This window comes from Silene latifolia, chromosome 7 (assembly GCF_048544455.1).
Source record: "Silene latifolia isolate original U9 population chromosome 7, ASM4854445v1, whole genome shotgun sequence".
In the NCBI taxonomy this organism is placed as follows: domain Eukaryota; kingdom Viridiplantae; phylum Streptophyta; class Magnoliopsida; order Caryophyllales; family Caryophyllaceae; genus Silene; species Silene latifolia.
Window position 1 is genome coordinate 128,270,025 of NC_133532.1, and position 22,117 is coordinate 128,292,141.

Consider the following 22,117-nt stretch of genomic DNA (forward strand, 5'->3'; position numbering starts at 1 on the left):
AGGTAAGTGCTGAAATTACATCAGATTTGTCGTTAGTTAGATCTTTGATTTCAGGTGTGATTTACATATGGAACTATCATATTCACTTTTAATTTAGTGAATATGGTAATTTAGTATGATGAATATATTCTCTCTGGTGTGATATTCATCATATGTCACTGTTATATTCACTTTGAATTTAGTGAATATGATACTATATAATTTAACGAATATGTGGTATGTAATATGATATTCATCATATTATACTATTATATTCACTTTAAATTTGATGAATATGTATTAATGTGATGAATATATGTAATATGACACTATTAAATTTATTTTGGGTTTGGTGAATGGATATGATAGAGTAATTTGATGAATATGAGTTACGTAATGTGATATTTATCATATGACACTACTATATTCACTTTTCGCACAAAAAAAAAAATTACTATATTCACTTTGAATTTAGTGAATACGGTGGTTTAGTTTGATGATTTTGAATTATAAACTTGAAAAATTGACTACAAATTGATGAAAATTATGGATTTGATAAAATTGGTATGATTTTAAAGGTGTATTGAAGAATATCAAAAAGAAAAATAGCTAGTACTGATTAGGATGGGGGCTGATTTATATCGACGACGTTTTAGTAAATATCGACGACGTTTTTCATAAAAAAGACGATGAATGCCCTTTTCACTTTATCTCTCTAAAAAAAAATTCTCTCAAATTCAACTAAATAAAAAACAAAAAACAACAACAACAACAACAACAATTAACAATATGTCGGATCTCGATTCAACGGTATGTAAACAACTTAATCATTTGCTTAATTTTTCAATTTTTTTTTGCGCATCGTTCATTCTATTCGATAGTTGAATTAATTGACGTATTAACTTAATAGTAGCGAATGTTAGAATTTGTTGCGTAATCTGAAAAATGTCCCCCGAAAGATGAACCATGGCCAAAGTTGGAAACCAACGTTCAGACCACGGTCCAAACATTGGAAACCAACGTTTGCCACGGACCAAACATTGATTTCCAACGTTTGGCCATGGTCCAACATTGGATTTCAACGTTTGGCCATGGTCCAACGTTGGAATTCAATGTTTGGCCGTGGTCAAACGTTGGAATTCAATGTTTGGCCGTGGTCAAACGTTGGATTTCGTTGTTTGGCCGTGGTCAAACGTTGGATTTCGTTGTTTGGCCGTGGTCAAATGTTGATTTTCATTGTTTGGCCGCGGATTAAAGTTGTATTTCGTTGTTCGTCCGCGGTTGATCGATGGAAAGTAATGTTTTGCCGCGGTCGTTTATTGAGTCTCGTTGGAATTCAATGTTTTAGGCATGAATTACTCGTTTTTACATGTTTTTCTTTCGTTTTACGCAACTTATGTTGTTTATTAATCCTTTTTATTGTCTTACTATAGTCCTTATTGCTTGTAACAGGAATCGTGGGAGGATTTTGGCGAGAATCCAATTGATTACAACCCGTTGTTCGAGACTACTATAGATTTCGAAACGCGTGACGATGCTTTCAATTGGGCTCAGAAAATCGCATTCGAGAATGGGTTTGCTTTGGTTAAAGCAAATAACGGAGCTAAAAGTAGGAAAAAGAACGGGTTGTTGGCAAGTTATTTTCGATGTAAAAGACATGGTAAACCAAAAGAAACGGAAGATCTTGAAAAGCCAAGGAGGTCGCAGAAGTGTTCATGCAAGTTTCGTATTCGTGCCGTTCAAAATTTCGTGTCTAAAAATGATAAGGAGACGGTGGTGTGGAACATTGTAACCTCCGAGGGTGCTGGAGTACACAACCACAACGTAACCGTTTATAAGGACGGGGATCGTCACTTTGCGAGATTGGACGCGGAAGAGAAGGCATATGTTAGGCAACAAACATTGGCCGGGGTTCAACCGAGGGATATTAAAAATGGTCTTCATTTGAGATCCCCCGATAAACCTCAACCGTCAAGCACCCAACTGTATAATGAAACAAGGAAAATTAAGAAAGAAGAAATGGGTGAAAGAAACACCGCTCAGCAAATGTTGGCTCTAGCGGTGGCAGCGAAATACGTCCACTTCTACGAGATTTCTTCCGAGGAGTCAAAAGAGTTGACTCACATTTTCATGGCTCATCCTGAAGCGATTAAGTTGTTCCGGGCTTATCCTTATGTGGTCCTCATGGATTCGACTTATAAAACCAACCTTTACCAGAATCCACTCATTGAGATGGTTGGTGTGACACCCACAGGATCGTCCTTCTTAATTGCATGTGCGATGATTCCTAAGGAGAATGACGTGAATTACCAGTGGCTGTTGAGAAAGTTAGCTGCGATTTTAGATGCCACCGGAGTTGCGTCCCCTGTTTGTATTTGTCACCGAGGGAATTGGGTTTGATCGGCGCTCTTGAGCAAGTATTTCCCCGGGCTGAGCATTTGTTGTGTAGATGGCATGTGAACAAAGCCGTCAATGCAAAAGCCTTGACAACATACCAAACTGAAACTATGAGGAAATTTGTCATCTCAAATGATGAATCCGGTTGGTTTAAGGTGATCAATTCAACCACCGAGGAATCGTTTCAGCGTGCGTGGCAGTGTTTCCAACGTAAGTGGCCAAAAATGGTGGATTATGTACGGACGGCATGGGGTCCACACGCAGGGAAGTTCGTTTTATGCTATACAAACGAGGTCTTACATTTTGGTAACACGGCAACTTCCCGTGTTGAGTCAGCACATTCTCTATTGAAGGCTTGGTTGAAGTCAAAGCATCTCACACTTGACTCCATGTGGTCCCGTATCCACGGCATGCTTGAAAGTCAACACTCGAAGATTAAGAAAGAACTCGAAGATGAAATGAGTAAACCTAGGAGAACATCTCGTACTTTCTCCTTATTGCAAGGAAACGTGTCTACTAAGGCCATAGAGTTAATGGAGAAAGAACTTACTAGAGGCCTTGGTTTGGGTATCGGATTGAATAATCGTTGCCGACACGTGATGCGAACGACTCATGGATTACCTTGTGCATGCAATTTGGTATCTTTGCACGGAAAAGGTAGGAGGGTCCATCTCGAGGATATTCATGTCTTTTGGAAGACATTGGTGTATGATATTCCTCAACAAATGCCGAAAAATGACGGTGATTTATGGGATGAATTAGCGAATGATATGAGGCAAAGTGACCCGGTTAAACTAAGGGCGGCCATAGACTTGTTGCGTGATTTCCAAAGACCGGAGGACCAAGAGATTTTGCCACCCCTATTAATGAGCACCCGAAAGGTCGTCCAAGAGGTTCAACCACTAGAAACAGGTCGGGTTTTGAGCATGCAGAAAGGAAGTTCGGGACACCAAGTACTCATTGTTCAACAAATGCAGAGGTTCAACAAAGAATTGGTGATTTCGAATCGGGAACTCCGGTGCTCCTTTGGGAATGAACTTTACCATTGGCTTTATATCAACATGGGTCAAACGGTGGGGTATACCTGAGGTTTTGTGGGGCCACTTCGATGGGTGGGTGGATGTTGGAGATGACGGTCATTGTGGATTCCGGGTAATATCGCACGCTTGGCGAGGCCGAGAGACAGATTATATAGTTATGCGGGAATGGTGTTCGAGGGAGATGAGGTCCGACTCTATCTACGCAGAGTTATATGGAGGTTTTCTATCACCACTAAAGCGGTATGTCGGGGTTAGATTTAGCGATTCGACGAGTTGAGTTTTTAGCAGATTGGTTGTGGGCAGGACCATTGGATGTGTAGCGACGATTTGCTAGTTTTTGCAACGATGTTCAACTGGACGATATGTGTGATTGGTCATACACTGCGAGACGGGAAGAATGTTTGGGAAGGAAGTTGCAAAACTATCATGCCATTGAAGACCCGAGTTGAAGGCCGACTACCGTGTGGTATTTTGTGGTTTGTCCTACATCATAGCCATTGGATGCGGTTGCATTCTAGCAGCCCCCTTGAGAGTCTCCCTATGCCGCCACTTGATCCCGCTTGGTTGACCTTCCGAGATCCCTGTGTCGTTCACCTAGAGACTTTGTACCAACATAACATTGAGATTTGGCAAGCGTTCATGTTAGAAACTCCGAGAACACGTCGTAGAAGTCAGGTGTCTGATAGTGCGACAGTTATCTCAGTTAGTAGTTGTTCGCATTGAAAAAACTATTAAGTTACCGTTATAATTCAAATGTTACCGTTATAATTCAAATGTTACCGTTATAATTCAAATGTTACCGTTATAATTCAAATGTTACCGTTATAATTCAAATGTTACCGTTATAATTCAAATGTTACCGTTATAATTCAAATGTTACCGTTATAATTCAAATGTTACCGTTATAATTCAAATGTTACCGTTATAATTCAAATGTTACCGTTATAATTCAAAATAACCGTTATAATTCAAAAATAGCCGTTACAATTACTAGCTTATAAATAGGCCGTTCTATTTCAATTTCAATCACAACATCCAATTCTAATCACAACATCCAATTCTATTCACAACATACAATTCTAAAATGGATCTCACAAATGCACAAAAAACCAGAGTTTATCAAATAAGAATCGACCTAATTGTTCAAAATTTACCAATTCTAATTGAGCGTCTTGAATCGGTGGTTCCCGGTGCCTTTGTATGGCACATGCTTGAAGAGCCTCCAATTGGTAGCCTTTGTATAATTTTACAAGGAAACCGAGAAGATGTGCTAACTCCAGCAATTACAGATGAGGTTGTCTCTGATGAAGCATTAACCTCGCAATCTTGCCCCGCAAACCACTGTCATCATCCTCGCCCGAACCGGCCACAAGAACCCGATCACCACTAACAGGTATCCCAAGAATATGCTGGACATCATGGAGCATGATACTAATCTCTCCAAAAGGCATATGGAAAGTGTTAGTATCCAGGTGCCACCTCTCGATAAAAGCACTAAGGAGGTTATCATCTAGACCGGTGGTAAAACACTCCTTCAAAACCCCAAGCCCGCTCGCTTTGTACCCTAGCCTGCAACACCCTCGGTGAGAACCATGTTCCTAATCTCCCTCGCATGACTTTCGGCCTCTCGTAGAGCTTGATCCACGACCTCATATTCTCCGGGTTAGGGTCCGACCAACTGTTGAACGCAACGTGACCACCAAAACTCCGTAGGGTGCTAATGTTCCTAGGACCACCAGGAACGGGCTCTCTCAAGATCCAAGAACTATCCTTCCTCGGCCTCCTCGACCTATCGGTGCTAGAGGACTCTCTAACACTCGAATAACGTCCACTCCTATCCCGACCCAACTTCAGACTCAACACTCTCGGCGGTGCAGGGTTCGGTTGGACCACATACTCTCCAGCATCCTCATCCTCCTCCCCGGAACCGTCATCCGACGGCTCATCATCTCTATCATGCTGGTAACTACCAGCAACCTCCCGAGACCTCGCCTCCTCCGACTCGCTAACGACGTGACCGGGAGTAGGCATCATAACCATTCCAGACGTCTCTCGAAGTGGGGGTGGCTGCTTGTGGGCTGCTTAACTGCATAACGACGCTTCGACCCAGAACATAACGCCGGCGGTACGGTCGTGTATGTTAGGCGGAGCCGGAGCATTCATGATTGCCTTTCCTCTCTCATTTCGATCTGCCATCTGCATTAGGAAATTGGAAGTTGTTAGAAAACACGTTAATCGACTAAATATCATATAAAGTAACAAAAATCGGCAAATAATAGCATAAAACACGGTTTTTTTAAAAAAAAATTAATTTACCGCGGACTAACAAAACAAACCCCTTCTTTGACCGCGGTTGAACAAAAAAATCCCTTACTTGACGGTGGCTAAACATTTTTTTTTTTTTTTTTTTACCGCGGGCAAACATTTTTTTTTTTTAAACCGCGGCCAAACATTTTTTTTTTTTTTTTTTAACGCGGGCAAACAACGAAAATGGATGTTTGACCACGGCCAAACAATTATTTCCAACGTTTGACCACGGTCAAACGTGAGAATTAATTGTTTGACCGCAGCCAAACATCCATTTCCCACGTTCCATGGCGATGAACGTTGGAAATCAACGCGTTTCACCACGCCCAAACATCCATTTCCAACGTTTGGCCGTGGTGACGCCTACAAAACGCATCAAATTCGCTCCCAATCCGATTAACAACAACTAATTTCGACTCAAAAATCAATCCCAATCAACTATATTTCGCAAACAACATATAACAATACCAAAATTTACATAATAACAACTAATTAACATGAATTTTAATAGAAAAACTAACAAATTCTAAACTAATTCAATTAATTTTAATAAAAAGCTAACACATAACCTAATTTAGTCTTTACTAACTAATTCATTTCTAAAACAAAATCCAATCAATTTAATCGATTTACAATAACAATAAGGGAAAGAAAACTATTTAATTTCAATTTCTAAACTAATTTAACAAAAAAAAAAAAAAAAAAAAAACGTACCTTTGTCACCGCGGCGGGTGAGTGGTGTCGGTCGTCGGTCGGTGTGTCGGCGGTCGGTGTCGGGGGTAGGGCAGTGGTGGTGGGTGAATGGATTGAATGTTGGTGGAAGTTGAATGTTGTTGAAGGTGAGTTTGGAGTTAGAGAGAATAGAGAGAAATGGTGAAGTGAGATAGCAGGGGCAAGGTCGTCTTTTTTTTGAAAAACGTCGTCGACGTTTACTAAAACGTCGTCGATATAAACGAATCCGGATTAGGATATAATTTCCCACATAATCCCATAATATATATATATATTCCCGCCTAAACTTTATAGCTTACAATTGGGCCTGATTAGTTCTACCGATATACTAAGTATGTTGAGTTAAAATTGGGCTCAATCTTTTAAATTGAGATATTTATAAAAAAATTTAAAGCTCACAAATTACATAGATTTGTCGTGCATTTGATTTGCCTCCCGTATTTAATGATGAAAAATTTGTTGACTTTTTATTGATACACTAGCTAAAAATATGCTATTAGTAAAAAAAATAATAATATCGAATTAGGGGGGAGGCAAAGCGACTCGAGTTGGATTTGTTCGACCCGGCCCTAGCACTAGTTTTTGACGGGTCGGGCTGGAGTAGTCACGGGTCACACATTCCGAAAAAAATCGACTCTAGGGACGGGTCGGCCCTAATGTTTGACCAGGGCTATCCTCAACTATTGTTGACATTGTCAAAGAATGAAGAAATAAAAACAAAGGGTGGGCCAGACATTCCTCAATCAAAGGGGAATATAATCATCAATTCATCATCATCCTCCTATAATTTTCCTATTCATCAAAATATCCTTGTAAAGTTGTAACCTCAAATTCATAACTCAAACTAATTATTATAATAATAAAATATTAAAATCAATGGCTTCAAAAGACAAGAAACCCGCGAGATCAACAAGCGGTGGTGGTAGACACGCTGGTGGGATTCGAACCTTGGCCGACTTGAATCGTCATTCGGGTCATGACTCCGATAGTGACTCTGATACTGCTCCTCAAGAGTACTACACTGGCGGTGAAAAAAGGTTGCTTCTTTTACTCTTTAATCGTTAATTAATTTAACTGTTTATGCTGTTTAATTCAACTTTTCTGATTGTTTTATGGTGTGAATTTGTGATTTTGTAGTCGAGTTAGTCTTCCTTAACACCGTCTTAACCTTACAATATAGTGTGTATAATAGGAATCATTAAGTGAGCTACGTGACACGGAAATAGGCCGTTTTAAGCTTAAGACGGTCTAAAAATAAGATTTTGCGGTATTAGGCCCCGTTCTTTCTGGCTTAATTTCAACCCAGTTCAGCTCAAGTCTATTTACTTCCGTTCTTTTTAGATTCAGTCAGTTCTGTTCAACTATCTCTTCGCAAAATTAACTCTTACTTTAGCTGTATTCAGTACGCCTCAGCTCCATTCAGTTCAGTTTACTTCAGCTCAACTCCATTTAATTCTGTTCGCTCGTTTCAGCCGAAAAGAAGAGGGCCTTAGTCATGTCACTTATATATATTTAATTCGTTCTTTAAGAATGCTCTTTTGGCTCAGAAATGAATATTGGCTTGTTTGGTACGATCTTGAGCATAGGACGGTCTTGCAAGAGCCCTTAAACCCGAATGACTCTGTATTGCTTTGTTAGTTGCTTGTCTTGCTGTAGCTGTACAGGTATTTCATATTATTCAGTTGTGTAATGTGCAACCAAATGACTATGTATGGCTAGTTCACCTCTGTTTCCGGAAGACCAAAAATCACTTCTTTTTTTAGAATGCTAGTCCTAATGCTTACACAAAACAGCCACAGCGATACAGAGGTGTTCTTAATTGGTCTCTAGGTGAAAAAAACTGATTAAGCAACTTCTTCACTAGGGAGAAAGGCCTTCTTTTTCTAGAGAGTTGACCATCAATTAATTATTCACTTCTATGATCACTGATGATGGGTCATTTAGAAAATCAGTGGCGTATCTTGGAGCGAAAAATAAAAGGGATCAAGAACCCACTCAACCAATTAGCCAAGGGGGCCAAATTAGAATGCATGTACTAAAATGCATATGTACTTAAAGAGTCTATTGTCCTTTCCACTGAAGCTCAAAACCCTTTGTTGTTTGAAAAGATTTAAGATGTTTGTTAATGCTGAAATGTGGGTTTGCAGCGGAATGCTAGTTCAGGGCCCTCCAAAAGGTAATGATGTGGATGAAATTTTCAATCAAGCAAGGGAGTTGGGTGCTGTTGAAGGGCCTCTTGATAATCTTGGCCCATCGAGCTCAAGAAGTTTCACTGGTGCTGCCAGAATGCTGTCTGGGGATGCAGTTCCTGCAGCTTCTCACCCACCCGAGCCTATCGTCCACAACATTATTTTCTGGCGCAATGGGTTCACCATTGATGATGGCCCGATAAGGAGTTTAGATGACCCTCAGAATGCAACCTTGTTAGAGGTATAAAATCACGAACTCTCTTATCTAATAAAGATTGAATTTCTTTTAATAACGATGTCTCATCATGGTGTTTTTAGTTCTTTCATAATTTCTTTCCCGTTGTAATAAATTAATGCAGAGCATCCGAAAGTCGGAGTGCCCACAAGAACTTACACCTGCAGATAGGGGGACTCCCGTGCATGTCAATCTCATCAGAAGGGAGGAGAGTTGTCCTGTGAGTACTAACCTGAACCTTATAGTGTATAGTTGATTGTTAAAATCCCACTTCATTGTCTTTTTGTTCATGGTTAGAGTTTGATTGTGTCATGAATAATTGAGTATATAGACGATATCTGTCTTCGGATCCTAAGATCCGAAGCTAACTATGCTCATTAGAACATTTCACTCACACTCTTGTTCAACACAAGTCGTTCATTTTTTTTTTTTGCAAGCAGGAACCTGAGAAGCGTACTGTTGCGTTTCAAGGAGTCGGAAGGACTCTTGGTGGTACCAGTTCATCCACGGGATCCGAACAAACCGGCCCTGCTCCTATGAACTCCACCCCTATTCCTTCTGTGCGTTTGGTCGTCGATCAGGACCAACCATCGACTTCTATCCAGCTCAGATTGGCAGATGGGACCCGCGTGGTGGCTCACTTTAACTACCACCACACTGTTAATGATATCAGAGCCTTCATTGATTCCTCAAGACCTGGGGGTAGCAGGGCGTACCAGCTCCAGACCGTCGGATTTCCTCCTAAGCCACTCACTGATCTCAACCAGACGATAGAGCAAGCCGGGCTCGCTAATTCAGTCGTCATTCAGAAACTATAGGCTGCCACGTTAGACTTGTTCATTATCTTTGGATTTAATTTTCCATATTGTTATTATTATATTCATATTATTCAATATGTTTTTTTTTTTTGTCGTAATATGTTAATACTCAATATGTGACGAGACGAGGGTTTTATGCGCTATCACTTTGTATATTTTGGTTGCACTGCTTATCCGAATTATTTGTTGGAGACCGGAGTCCTGTGTAGGATTGTAAGAACCAATATGACTTGTCTACATTGGCACTATGGCAGTTGCTTCTGGTAATTGTTTATGCAAGTTATGCTGATTTGTTGCAATTGGCTCATAACTCACAAGATACTGAAATGTGATGAACTATTATTGGAGTTTTTTTTTTTTTTTTTTTTTTTTTTTTAGGATTTATAAAATGCGGGCTTGAATCTGACATGGGTCAAGTAATGGGAAATGTGTGATCCACGTACAGGTCGGCAGGTTAATGATTTTGGATGAGGTAATGGGTCGGGTCGGTTTTTGTAGATGCGTTGTCTTTAGGCTAGACGGGTTCCGGTCTAATAACAGAATGGCTCCTGAACAATTAGAACCCACCTTGGCCTTCAAAGCGCTTTTCCCGTGTACATTTAGTGTTATACACCATTCTTGTGCTATGCGGCGTTACACAAAACATTTGTAAAACGGATATTTTTAATAACTAATTTCTCATTTAATGGGTCATAATACTTGTTTAATATAGATCCCTTTGACAAAACTTAGTGTGAGACAGCCTTACACGAAAACCTTTGTTATGGTTATTCTTCTTTGGTATTGTTTACATAATCGGTCATGGATTCATGGTCTTGTTCACATAATCAGTTGTCGTAACCTAACAATACTTGGTAAAATTAGTGACATGAGTATAATAATACATTCTTTGTATCTCATACATTAATCTTCTCTATATCGTTCCAATTTTAGATGTCCCTCAAAGGACACAGTCCTATACTTTGTTACTTACCACACCAAGTAATAAACTCATTCTTGAGGCATCAACTCATAACACTTTTGTAAAGATAAAACATTCCCAAAATAGAAGTTGGTAAGAAACTAAGAATGTGATTTAATAATAAGATGTGATGTTGTGATGTGCATATATTCGTTTTTGTACACACAAAGTCACCAACCATAGAATAGATGTGCTCCACATGAACAATCTCCTGTCAAATTTACCCAAAAATCCGATTAGAGAGTCTAGACAGTAGACACTCGTCTACACAAGAAAATCGTTATACACCATCTTATACATATTGCATCAATCAATAATGTAAAAATCCGATACTCGAGTTTGAAAATTGCATCGATGGACTGGTATCAAGATAGATATAATTAAAAAGCCTAAAAAAAGGGAGGTACGAGTTGTATGTAGATAACCAAGTGGTGTTAGTCTAGTGGTAGTCGAGTTAAATCTTGAAGCTTGCAAAAATGCAGAAGTTGAGAGGTCCCGAGTTCGACTACCAGTTGGGGCGATGATCATTTGGCCAGTGTAGCCTCCGAAAAGATGGCTTACATGGTCCATGTCGTGGTGCGGGAATGCATGGTCGGGGGACTCAGCCCCCTCGTCAAAAAAAAAAAAAAAAAAAAAAAAAAAAAAAAAAGTTGTATGTAGAGATAGACAAGAGGGGGCCTGGAGAGGAAAGCATCTTACCTGTTTTACACATAAATGAGTTTACCTCCTCCACCCATTGTGTGTCTTAGATTAGACTTGCGAAAGTTTTATTTGTCGGCCAAATTACTTCTAATTGTATCAATTATATATACTTATCTAAAATCCTATAACAATTTTTCAAGCTCTTTCTTGTTCACAGAATCACAGGATTCAAGTTAAGTTGAATTAACTTTGGTCGACATAAAAGACCCCTTGTCACATATGTTACGTAAGCGCAAACTAAACACTTATTATTAATTTACGAGATACAATCTCTTAATTAAATGTTGTATGAGACCTACCCGTGTTCAACTCTTTAAACCACATATAAAATTTTAGACATTTTAGCAGAAAATAAAGTAATCTCGCTAGTCAAGTCTTGTTTAGCTCATACTTCATTTTATTTGTTACGAATAATTTTCTTTTCCTTTGTATTCTACCACCCCTATCAAGATTCAAGAATGAAAACGTTTCACATTAGAACTACCTCTTCCATTAATTTTGTTCAGCTATCTTTTCACAAAATTAACTATTACTTCAGTTGCATTCAGTTCATCTCAGCTCCATTCATTTCAATTCAGTTCGGCTTAACCTCATTTACTTTAGTTCAACTCATTTTAGCCGAAAAGAATAGAGCCATACTAGAAACATACTTTCTGTTTTCATCACATTCGCTAAATTCATACAATTTTCTTATTTGAACTTGACGTATTTGACTGGATTGAAAAGGGTAAAAATAAATTGAATTGCAATGAATGAAGCTAAATTGAACTTAACGAATTTTATGAAATCGTAATTGATGGGAAAGAGAGAATAAATGGAAGGTGATAATGGAAATGACGTAAATAAAGGTATGTATCAAGTAGGAAAAGGAATAAGGAAGGCTGTTGCTTTGCTGAATGCCCCATGCATTCCTCTGATCTTTTTTACAGCTAAATAAATAATAATGCAGTGACCTTCCAATGCAATATGCATACTCCATCACTCCATCTATCTACTCGTATAATACTGTACGGCTGATTATCATGTAGGATAGTAGTACTAATATAACGTATATATAAATATTGTAACGTTATCTATACGTTAACTTACGACGTTGTGAGGGGTTCACGTACCACGCTAGTATCACTAGTACCCTACCATCTTCTGCTATCTTATTGGGGGCTATAAACCCTAAATACTTGCAAAACCTATACTTATCTACACCCTAACTAGTACTACCTCCATTCAACTCCACTTTGCAGGTTTCTCATTTGCACAATATTCACAAGCGGACATTCAACTTCAATTTTCTCTCGATTCATAAGTTAAAATATATTCATGTGGATTTTATTTGATTCGTCTTTAAGAGTACATTAAAAATATCTAACTTTCATAATTTTTGCAAATACGTAGCTAAAGATATTTATCGCGAAAAACTCGCGTTGGCAAACGTGATAAAGCAAACATGTAAAGTGAAGTTGAATGGAGGGAGTAACTACGAAGTACTTGGTATAACGAGGTGTGCATTGCTCTAGTTTGATTACTCGTTGGCCGGGACGGCCATTTATTTACCTATTGTGATCTGTTTTTGTCTTGTTCATATTGTAATGTTATCTGCTAATATTTTACATGCATAAGTGAGATGATACTAGTTAGACCTATTTTAATGTTAAGACGAATACATTTGTCTTAAGGGAAACTAACTGTTCCAATTTAGGGTGTTTGGTTCATTTATTTACCTTTCTAAATTATGAAAAAAATTGATAGGTAATTTGTTTATTATTGTCCATTTATAGCAATAACAATAATCACAACTCGCAAATAAGTGACCTTTCTTCCCTCTTTTAATTTGTATTTGTGCCATAAGTAAATATGAACAAATAATTAGGATGGATGGAGTATTTTTTAAGTGAAAAAGTGAGTGTGTAAAAAAAATTTGCGAGTCTCTATGTAAAGTGAAAAAAAAAAAGAGTTCGAATTGAAGTTTGGAACTAAAATAAGAAGAGTCTTTTGATGTTAAAACTCATTTTGAGTATGAGGATAACCCTGCTTAAAATAATTGAATGAAAAATTAATGTTACATAAGTTGTAGAATAAATTGTTTTAATTTGTATCGTGAGATGATCTATTTTTTTAGGAAAAGTTATTCACTTAATGTTAATAAATATGAGTAAGTTGTTCTTTTACATAATAGTACCATCTTAAAATATAAAACCGTCTTACGCAATAGTTATTAGACCATCCCCAAGTAAGGTCAATTATTTGGTTGTGATCTTGCTTGGTCACGGTTAATCAAGTAATTAGTATTGTTAATGTGTGACCAAGGGTGGTTAATTTGTGACCAAAAACAAGAAATGGTCAATTTGTGACCAAGGTTGGTCAATTTGTGACCAAGGTTGATCAAAAGAGGGGTCTTATTGACCTTCTACGTGTCAATTTCTTATTGGTTGAACAATTATAAAACAATAAAAAACAATGATTGAGAATGTTGTAAAGTGGATAATGATTGGGTTGATGACCAGGTCGCGACGCCTGGCAGGAGGGTGAAAATGGGTCAAGGTTAATAAGTTAGGATTAAGAGTAAAATCGGGTCGCGACCTAGTTAGCGCGACCACTGCTTGGGGATGGTCTAAACTAATGTTAAGTTGAAAATTTTCAAAACCCTACGGAGCTAAATAGGAAGCTACGTATATAAAAATGTTTGAGCGAGGTGTGTAAAGACCAAAAAGTAAGTAAATCAGTTAAGACTTAAAAGGCTATCCATCAAACAAACTTTAAAAAAACATCCAATTTGCCTTGAATTACAGTTGTATAATAAATTAATGTATTAAATGATGCATGATGGGATGCGTTAGCGAATTGTCAAGTAATTCATCAGTCTTCTTTGATGTTGCCTTTTGATTCTATTTGTACGGTAAAATCTATAAATCTGTGATTCGATGTGTTTTTAGACATTCTTCATTGCCTTGCATGCCTTAAGCTGTTCCTTGCATGCCTTAATCTGTAATGTATTTCTACGTTCAAATTATTTCACTTCCAATCCTAAAATTACTTGGCATTGACGACATAAATCATTCTTTAAAACCGTTATGTACGTGTTGCACATCTAAACTACAAATGAGAATAATGAAAGGAAGAGAACTCTATATGCGAGTGTCTTGACTTTCACCGCCGACTCTAAATTTGACGGACAAAGTTCCTTGTCATTACCTTACTCTCTCCATTATCTTCTATTACCTATCAACGGATGGAATTTTGTTCCAAGACAATCCAACAGTCAAATATTTTGATGAGGAGGAAGGAAAATAATGATTTTATATTGATATATTAGAGGTAATGGAAGGTAATGGAGAGAAAAATTAATGAAGATGATCCTTACCCAAGTTTGACCACAACAGTAGGGTTGCGATATATTTATGGCAATTAGTGCACAAACTATTGGCACATTTTATGGACATCTATTAAAACCTTTAACCTTGGTTGATTACTTGATTTGTCTATTCGTCACATTTTATGAACATGAACCCGAACTTGGCCTATTTATTTGTAGGCTGAAATAATGCATGTTGATAGGGTTTGAATTCATGTCATGAGTATCACTATCTTATAATTTTACCAACTAAGTGATAGATGAACCATCTCAACCAAAACCTTAAGGTGATGGTTGAGGCCCAACTATTATAAATATTCTTATTACGCTCCCTCACTCAAATGCCCGTTGGGCTTGAAGAGTGGTTAGTTGTGCACCGGCTCCTCCGTACCGTGTGCTGGGTTTCCACTTCGTGTTCACTGGCTCTGATACCATGATAGATAGACCATCTCAACCAAAGCCTTAAGGTGATGATTGAGGCTCAACTATTATAAATATTCATATTACTAAGCATGCATGATTTTACAAAGCATAGCTATGTCGGAGTAAACGAACCATATGTAATTAATTAGTGACGCAACCGGTAATTAATAAAAGGATTCATATATAAAACTCTAATAATATACGGACATTTAATTTGCACAAAATCTCATTTGTGACGGCACGTATCCGTCACTTTGGAGTGACGGATACCATTTTCCCTCACAAATGACCCATATAGAGGAGAGAGGGAAGCACATGTGAGTGCCCCCACCTTGTCCCCCCTATTTGTTTTGTGAGTGACATTATCCGTCACTTGCTCCGACCCGTCTTCAGCAAGACTTATTGTTTAATTTGGTATGTAGTTTAGGGAGCTAACGTAGTCAAAAGAATATGTCTGTAAAATGAATCAAGGTACAAATTGGTAGCTAGTTCAGATGAGAATCACATCAAACTGGAAATCCAGAAAGAAAGAAAGATGCATAGAAGATTAGACATATCCTTCTTTCTTGTCCAATCTCTCAATTTTATTAAGGTGTCGGTTTGCAACCATTACGCATCTATTTTATTTGCCGCTTATGCTAAATTTACCTTTTTTTTTTTTTGTTTTTTTGGTGCTCAAATAATAAAGCGTAGTAAAATGGGTTGAGTAATCGGTTTTTCTAATGTGTGTACATGATAAGAATTTTAAGATTTCAATCATGCGAAATAGAAGGATATGTTCATTCGTAACATTTTAGGGAATGATTCTTAAAAGTATTTCTTATATGACCTGTTATCATGTGACCTTATTGACGCACGTTAAAAAAACTGATAATACTATATATACAACCATGAAAAAAATAACTCTGCTCTTTAAACCTGGGTTGGTTATTTAATACTTCCTCCATTCTCCTTTAATGTACCCATTTTCCTTATTGAGCCATTTCACTTTGATGTACCCATTTCATTTCTTTCTATTTTTGGGTATGATAAATGACCATATTGTCCTTGTTACTTATCCATATTTACATAAAATGCCATCAATTAACACTACTAATTTTCTTATTAACCTAATCTATTTTACTAATAACTCCCTCCCTTTTTTTTTCCCACCATATTTTCCATATATACCCAAATCTTTCCCATATTTAAATCACTCTCTCTCACCTCTCATCATTAATTCTCTCATCCGTCCCCCTCTATTCTCTAGATCCTTCCATTGAAAACCCTAAACAACTCCTTCTCTCATTGCGCCGTTTGCTGCCTCTCACATTCTCATCCTTCCATTCTTTCTAGATCTTTCTCTCTCTCTCTCTCTCTCTCTCTCTCTAATTTCAGACCTCTCACATTCTTCATCCTCTTTGATTTTTGATTAATCTCTCATTATGTCTACAAAAAACTTGTCATCAAATCACAAATCTGGAACTTCTTATCATGCATCGCTTGATCATTGTTTATATTTACCAGGTTTGGGTCATGTTGCTCCTGATACATACTCGGGTTACGGGAGCCTACTTGATTCTGACCTCGACGACGATAACGAGGCTACATCGGCGTTTAACGCTGATGTAAATACTTTTGTCCCAGATTCGGTGATTGAGTCTGTCCCAGATTATGTTCAGAAAGTTGATGATGTTGCTGCATGTGGTAGATCTGGTGATTTATCACCAAGTTCGAGGAGATTCAACCAGTTGATTGAACGAAGCGTAGAGAGGCAAAGGAAAAGGGAAGAAAAGAGAGGTAATTTTTGATAATTGTTGCTGCATGTGGTAGATCTTTTTAATTTTATACCATAACCTTTTCTTTAATTGAATAATAACGGGTTGTTTTTGTTATGTGCTTGTAGATGTCCCTGATATATTAGTCGATGGGGTTGTTGAGGAGAAACTCATGTTGGGGGAAAGTCAGAGATCGGCTGATTTGTCACCAAAGTCAAAGGGGTTCAAAAGATTTTGTGATAAATACTTACATAAGGGGAAAAAAACTTGATCACAAGGGAGGTTCTTTTCCAACACTTCTTTTCCATAATTGTTGTTTTACGGTTTTTTTTTGTTTTTCCGGGTTTTTCTTTGTTTTGGGATTTTTCTTGTTTTACGGGTTTTCTTTGTTTTACGGGTTTTTCTGCTGTTTTCTGGGTTTCTGCTGTTTTCTGTTTTTCTGCTGTTTTCTGGGATTATGCTGTTTTCTGTTTTTCTGCTGTTTTCTGTTTTTCTGCTGTTTTCTGGGTTTCTGCTGTTTTCTGGTTTTTTGCTGTTTTCTGGGTTTTCTGGGATTAATGCTGTTTTCTGGGTTTCTGCTATTTTCTGGGATTAATCTTTTTTTTTTTCTTTTGTTTTCGGGATTAATCTTGTTTTTGTTTTTATACATTTTCGGAGTTCTTCTTTTTTTCGGGATTTCTTGATTGAGGGCAATTTACAGGTATTTCTATTTTTTTTACGGTGTTTACACTAAACCTCAATGAAAGTCCTAAAGTGACTGAGAGGTTAAGTTAATGTTGCTGATTGTCACAAATACTGATATAAACCTAAAATAAGTGCTCCATGTTGTTGCCACTAATGTCATTATGTGATGTAGCCATGTTGAGTTACACTTCATCTTAGGTTTTTATGATTAATGACCCATATTTGATGCCACCAAGGGTTTTTTCATGTTGAGGCAAATTCTTGACTTTCCATGTTATGTTGCCCTTGATGAGGCACTTATATGTGGTCAAGTTACTCAATGAGGAAAACTTGCTTTGCCGAGAGTAACAATGCAATGAACATTAAACTTAAATACTTCTAGCCATTTGCATTTCCAAATTGATTGCTTACATAGTTCATTTGTCAACAAACTGACTGCTTACATACTTCACCAAAATGGACCATTACTATGTTGCTTAGTTTCTGATATTTGGCTTGACAAACAATCATGTCAAAAAGATCCATGATGATTGTTTGTCATACCAAACACCTAATTGGGTTTTCTCAAAATGGGACTTCAATACCTAGGTCTAACATGAGTTGATCTAATTCACCTATACATCCACAAGTAATTAAAAACTGAATACACTCCTTCACCAATTCTTCATCAGCTTGTAAATCTCTAGGAAGTGTCCCTTGTCTTCTTTGTGCTGCTTTGGCCAAATGTGGTAGTGGGTAATCATTATGCCCTTTTTTTTTCATTATTTCAACCATACAAGCTTGCAAGCTTAGCCAAACATTGTCTAGTGTTAATCTTTTTTTTGCTTCATATGCTTCGTGACACTTGTGACCAACTCATCAACTTTGTCATGGCTGGATTTTCATCTTGTAGTGATTGTATTGACCTAAAGAAACCTAAATCTAAGATGTTTAGGTCAGGAGAGTTGGCTGGTTGTTGTGTTAACTCGATATTAAACCCATTTGATGTGGCTGCCTCCATGAAATCTTTATCTTTCCCATTAAAATGAGGCGTTGCATTATCTTGTTGAATGGTTATGTTCTTACTTCTTTGATGTTGGCCATTTCGTTTAATGGCGGAATAACTTTGTTGATAAATGCTTCTTTTGTGACTTTCTTGGTGATTGATTCAACTGGTTTTGTCACCAGTGTTCCAGCCTCTCTATTTTTGCTTCTCCTTTTAGCTGGTTCTTGGAATGTAAATGGCCATATACCTATTTTGCCATCAAATAGAACTTCACCATTCTCCTTGTAAGTCGGCCTTGCAATCTGCATGACCAAAAACATTACCTTTGTAATGTATCTCTTGCTCTTACAACTCCTATATGGGAGTGCTTCATTCTTTGCCTATGTAGTACCTACACATTGGATTTGTCATATAGAACCACTTTTCATCTATGTGAATAATACATCCCATGTCCTTAAACATTACACACCTCAAGATTCTATCAAAGACTAATTTACCCAACACAAAATGTAACCTAATGATCTTGTGATCTTCACTCAAGGCTGGATGTATAGAGTTTGTGTGAGATTTAATGATACCTTCCTTTACCCATCTATGGCAGGTAGATGGTGAATGACCTATAGCCTTGCCCAACTTCTTCAAAGTTGTTCTCTTTGATTTATGAAGTGCCATGATGACCTCTATTGGACAAGGTACCCTTGCTTTACCCTTCTTGCCTTTAATTTTACTCCTTACATTGATAGGCACTTCATGTTCCCTCTGTCTTTTAGTCTTTGTCCATATCGAAAAATGCATTTCCTTGTGACATTGAATTTTTCTGCAACTTCATTCATCATCCCATGTCGTGGTTTCCCATTTTTGCAGCTCTCAAACAGAAGGCACACAACCCTATGCCTCTCATCGTCACTCAAGTTCGGTTTTTTCATAGTGTAAACTCAGATTTTGTAATTTTTTTTCTAAAAGAAGAAGTTGTAATGTTCTTTGTAATTTTTTAATTTGTTTTTTTTGTAGAAGTTCTTTGTAATGTTCTTTGTAATTTTTGGTTTTGAGGAGGTTTTTCTTACTTTGGCAGTGTAATTTGTTAGGCTCAATGCTTTATGTAATCCTATTTAGCCTAAGTCTAATGATGTGATGTATTTTGGTGGGAAATTTAAAACTTTCATTTTCCCCCTCATTTTGTAAAATATCTTTTCCCACACATTTTTCCCTCTCTTTTTCTGGAAACCAGGTAATCTGATTTTTGGTGGGAAGATTAACACATACCCCACCACTAAATAGATGTACTTTCTTTGATAATTAAACACACATTTTACTTCTAATCTTTATGCATTGGTTTTTGATCCAAAAGTAAATGGGAACATCATTATAGAATGGAGGAAGTACGTGTGTTAAATGAGTAAACACTATCTACAATAAAACTTGAAGGAGATTCAAATTATACGAGCATAACTTAAAGAAAAAAAAAACAATATAATACTATATCTTGAGAGGATGATAAACACATAGAGTATAGAAACATCAAACTCTTCATCTTGTAAAATTGACATATGAATTATGAAGTTGTGAACATTAATATTAACATTATCAAATTAACATTACCAAAGATAACGGATATGAACATTTACATCTAAGATATTCGTCGTGAATTTTAAGACAATATTAAATACCGAGATTTCTATTAATAATTAATAAATAAATTAAAAGTAGGATACATGCAATGATATGTTGATCGATCTTTATCGTCTATATTAATTATATCCAACCTATCTCAATAGATAGAACATGGCAATATATTTCCATAAACTTGCAAAAATATAGAGACCAAATAGAGTTCGAAAGCGTGGACAAATGGCTAAAGCAAAATATATAACGTCTTTTTGTGCAAACAAGGAAGCGATTCCGTGGACACTCAATCAATAATATGGCTTGTAATAGGTTATTTATGTTCATAGCATCACATATTCACATGTCTAGGTCTTTTAGGTCCCTATTGGCTATTCCTCCCGCCCCCTCGATTTGATCTTTCATCCCTTCTTTTTTTCTCTTTTAGGCAGTTTATGTATCTATATTTCTTTTCTCATTCTTGTCCTATTTGCTACTCTCGTAAGTTTAATTTTCAGTTTTGTAAGTAGGGTTGTAAACCAGCCGATTTGAGCTCGAGTTCAGAAGGACTTGGGATCAGCTCGAAACACATCGAGCCTAAAAAATTGAAACTCGAGTTGGGCTTGAGTTCAAATTGAGCTCGTGTTAACTTTATATTATGTTCACTTTCTCAACATTTTGAATCTAACTAAATATTGATATTTAGAAGGAAAAAACAAATAAGATTATAAAATACTTGTGTTATATGGGGAGAAAGAGGGAACAGGAGATATTAAATTCTGACTACTTAAAGGATGAATTAATTTAAGCAGGTCACTCATATAATGAATTATTCCTATAAAATAATCATATATTTTACTTGTTATAAATACTTAAATAACATATAATTGGAAATAAAATTATTTTGCAATATAAAATTTATAAACAAACCCAAATTAGCTTTCGAGCCGGGCCTGACTAACCTCTGGCTCGGGTTGGATTTAATCAAGCTCGGCTCGAGCAAGATTAGACCAAGCCGAGTTTGAAGGTTCAACGAGCCGACTTAGGCCCTGTTCTTTTGGACTTTAACGGATCTGATCCGAACTGAACTGAACTTATAGGATCTGAACTGATATGAACTGAACTTATAAAATCTGAACTGAACTTATAAGATCTGAACTGAACTAAACTTATAGAATCTGAACTGAATTGAACTTATTGGATCTGAACTGAACTTATAGAATCTGAACTGAACTGAACTTATAGGATCTGAACTGAACTGAACTTATAGGATATGAACCGAACTTACACGACCCGAATTTAAATTAACTTAAATTAATTAACTTAATATTATTATTATTATTATTGTTATTGTTATCATTGTTCTTGTTGTTATTTTTATTATTATTATTTTTATAAATAAAACCGCAACTATTATTATTATTATTATTATTATTATTATTATTATTATTATTATTATTATTATTAATATAAAAATAAACACAAACTTTTATTGAGATTAAACAAATTTTTTACAAGAAATTAATGGGCAGCCAAGAGAGAACGCCGATAAGAAAATATAGTCTAAAACACAAGGTAAGATAATAATATTTTTCCGCTTTATATACATTGGTTTGTTCATACATTATACTACGGTTACATTACGTTAAAAAATAATGAGAAGAGTGATAATTTTATTTTAAAAATAATAATATATATATGTATCGAATAATTAATAATGTCAAATATTTTGCGTACATTTTTAAAAATAATACTCTGTATATAATTTTTCTAAACTGAATTTATAGGATCTGAACTTATAGGATCTGAACTGAATTTATAAGATCTGAACTGAACTGAACTTATAAGATTTGATCTGAACTGAACTAAACTTATAAGATCTGAAGTTAATTTAAATTAAGTGACTTTAAACTCAAAAGAACATAGTCTTAGATTATTTACATACCTCAATACAATA

At 36.6% G+C, this 22,117-nt stretch overlaps 3 protein-coding genes across 3 annotated transcripts; all 3 read left to right on the top strand.

Annotated features, from left to right (window-relative positions):
• Positions 1-768: 768 nt before the first annotated feature.
• Positions 769-2,379, top strand: LOC141590807 (protein FAR1-RELATED SEQUENCE 5-like). Its single transcript, XM_074411365.1, has 2 exons — positions 769-789; positions 1,432-2,379. Exons 1-2 carry the CDS (start codon positions 769-771, stop codon positions 2,377-2,379), a joined length of 969 nt encoding a protein of 322 aa, XP_074267466.1.
• Positions 2,380-7,139: 4,760 nt separating this feature from the next.
• On the top strand, positions 7,140-10,014 carry LOC141593131 (plant UBX domain-containing protein 4-like). The gene is made up of 4 exons (XM_074414088.1): positions 7,140-7,492; positions 8,603-8,885; positions 9,004-9,099; positions 9,320-10,014. The coding sequence occupies exons 1-4, from the start codon at positions 7,332-7,334 to the stop codon at positions 9,695-9,697; spliced, it is 918 nt and encodes a 305-aa protein (XP_074270189.1). The 5' UTR covers positions 7,140-7,331; the 3' UTR covers positions 9,698-10,014.
• A 6,338-nt stretch (positions 10,015-16,352) lies between these two features.
• Positions 16,353-17,180, top strand: LOC141591387 (uncharacterized). Its single transcript, XM_074411690.1, has 2 exons — positions 16,353-16,911; positions 17,018-17,180. The coding sequence occupies exons 1-2, from the start codon at positions 16,557-16,559 to the stop codon at positions 17,158-17,160; spliced, it is 498 nt and encodes a 165-aa protein (XP_074267791.1). The 5' UTR covers positions 16,353-16,556; the 3' UTR covers positions 17,161-17,180.
• The last annotated feature ends 4,937 nt before the right edge of the window (positions 17,181-22,117 follow it).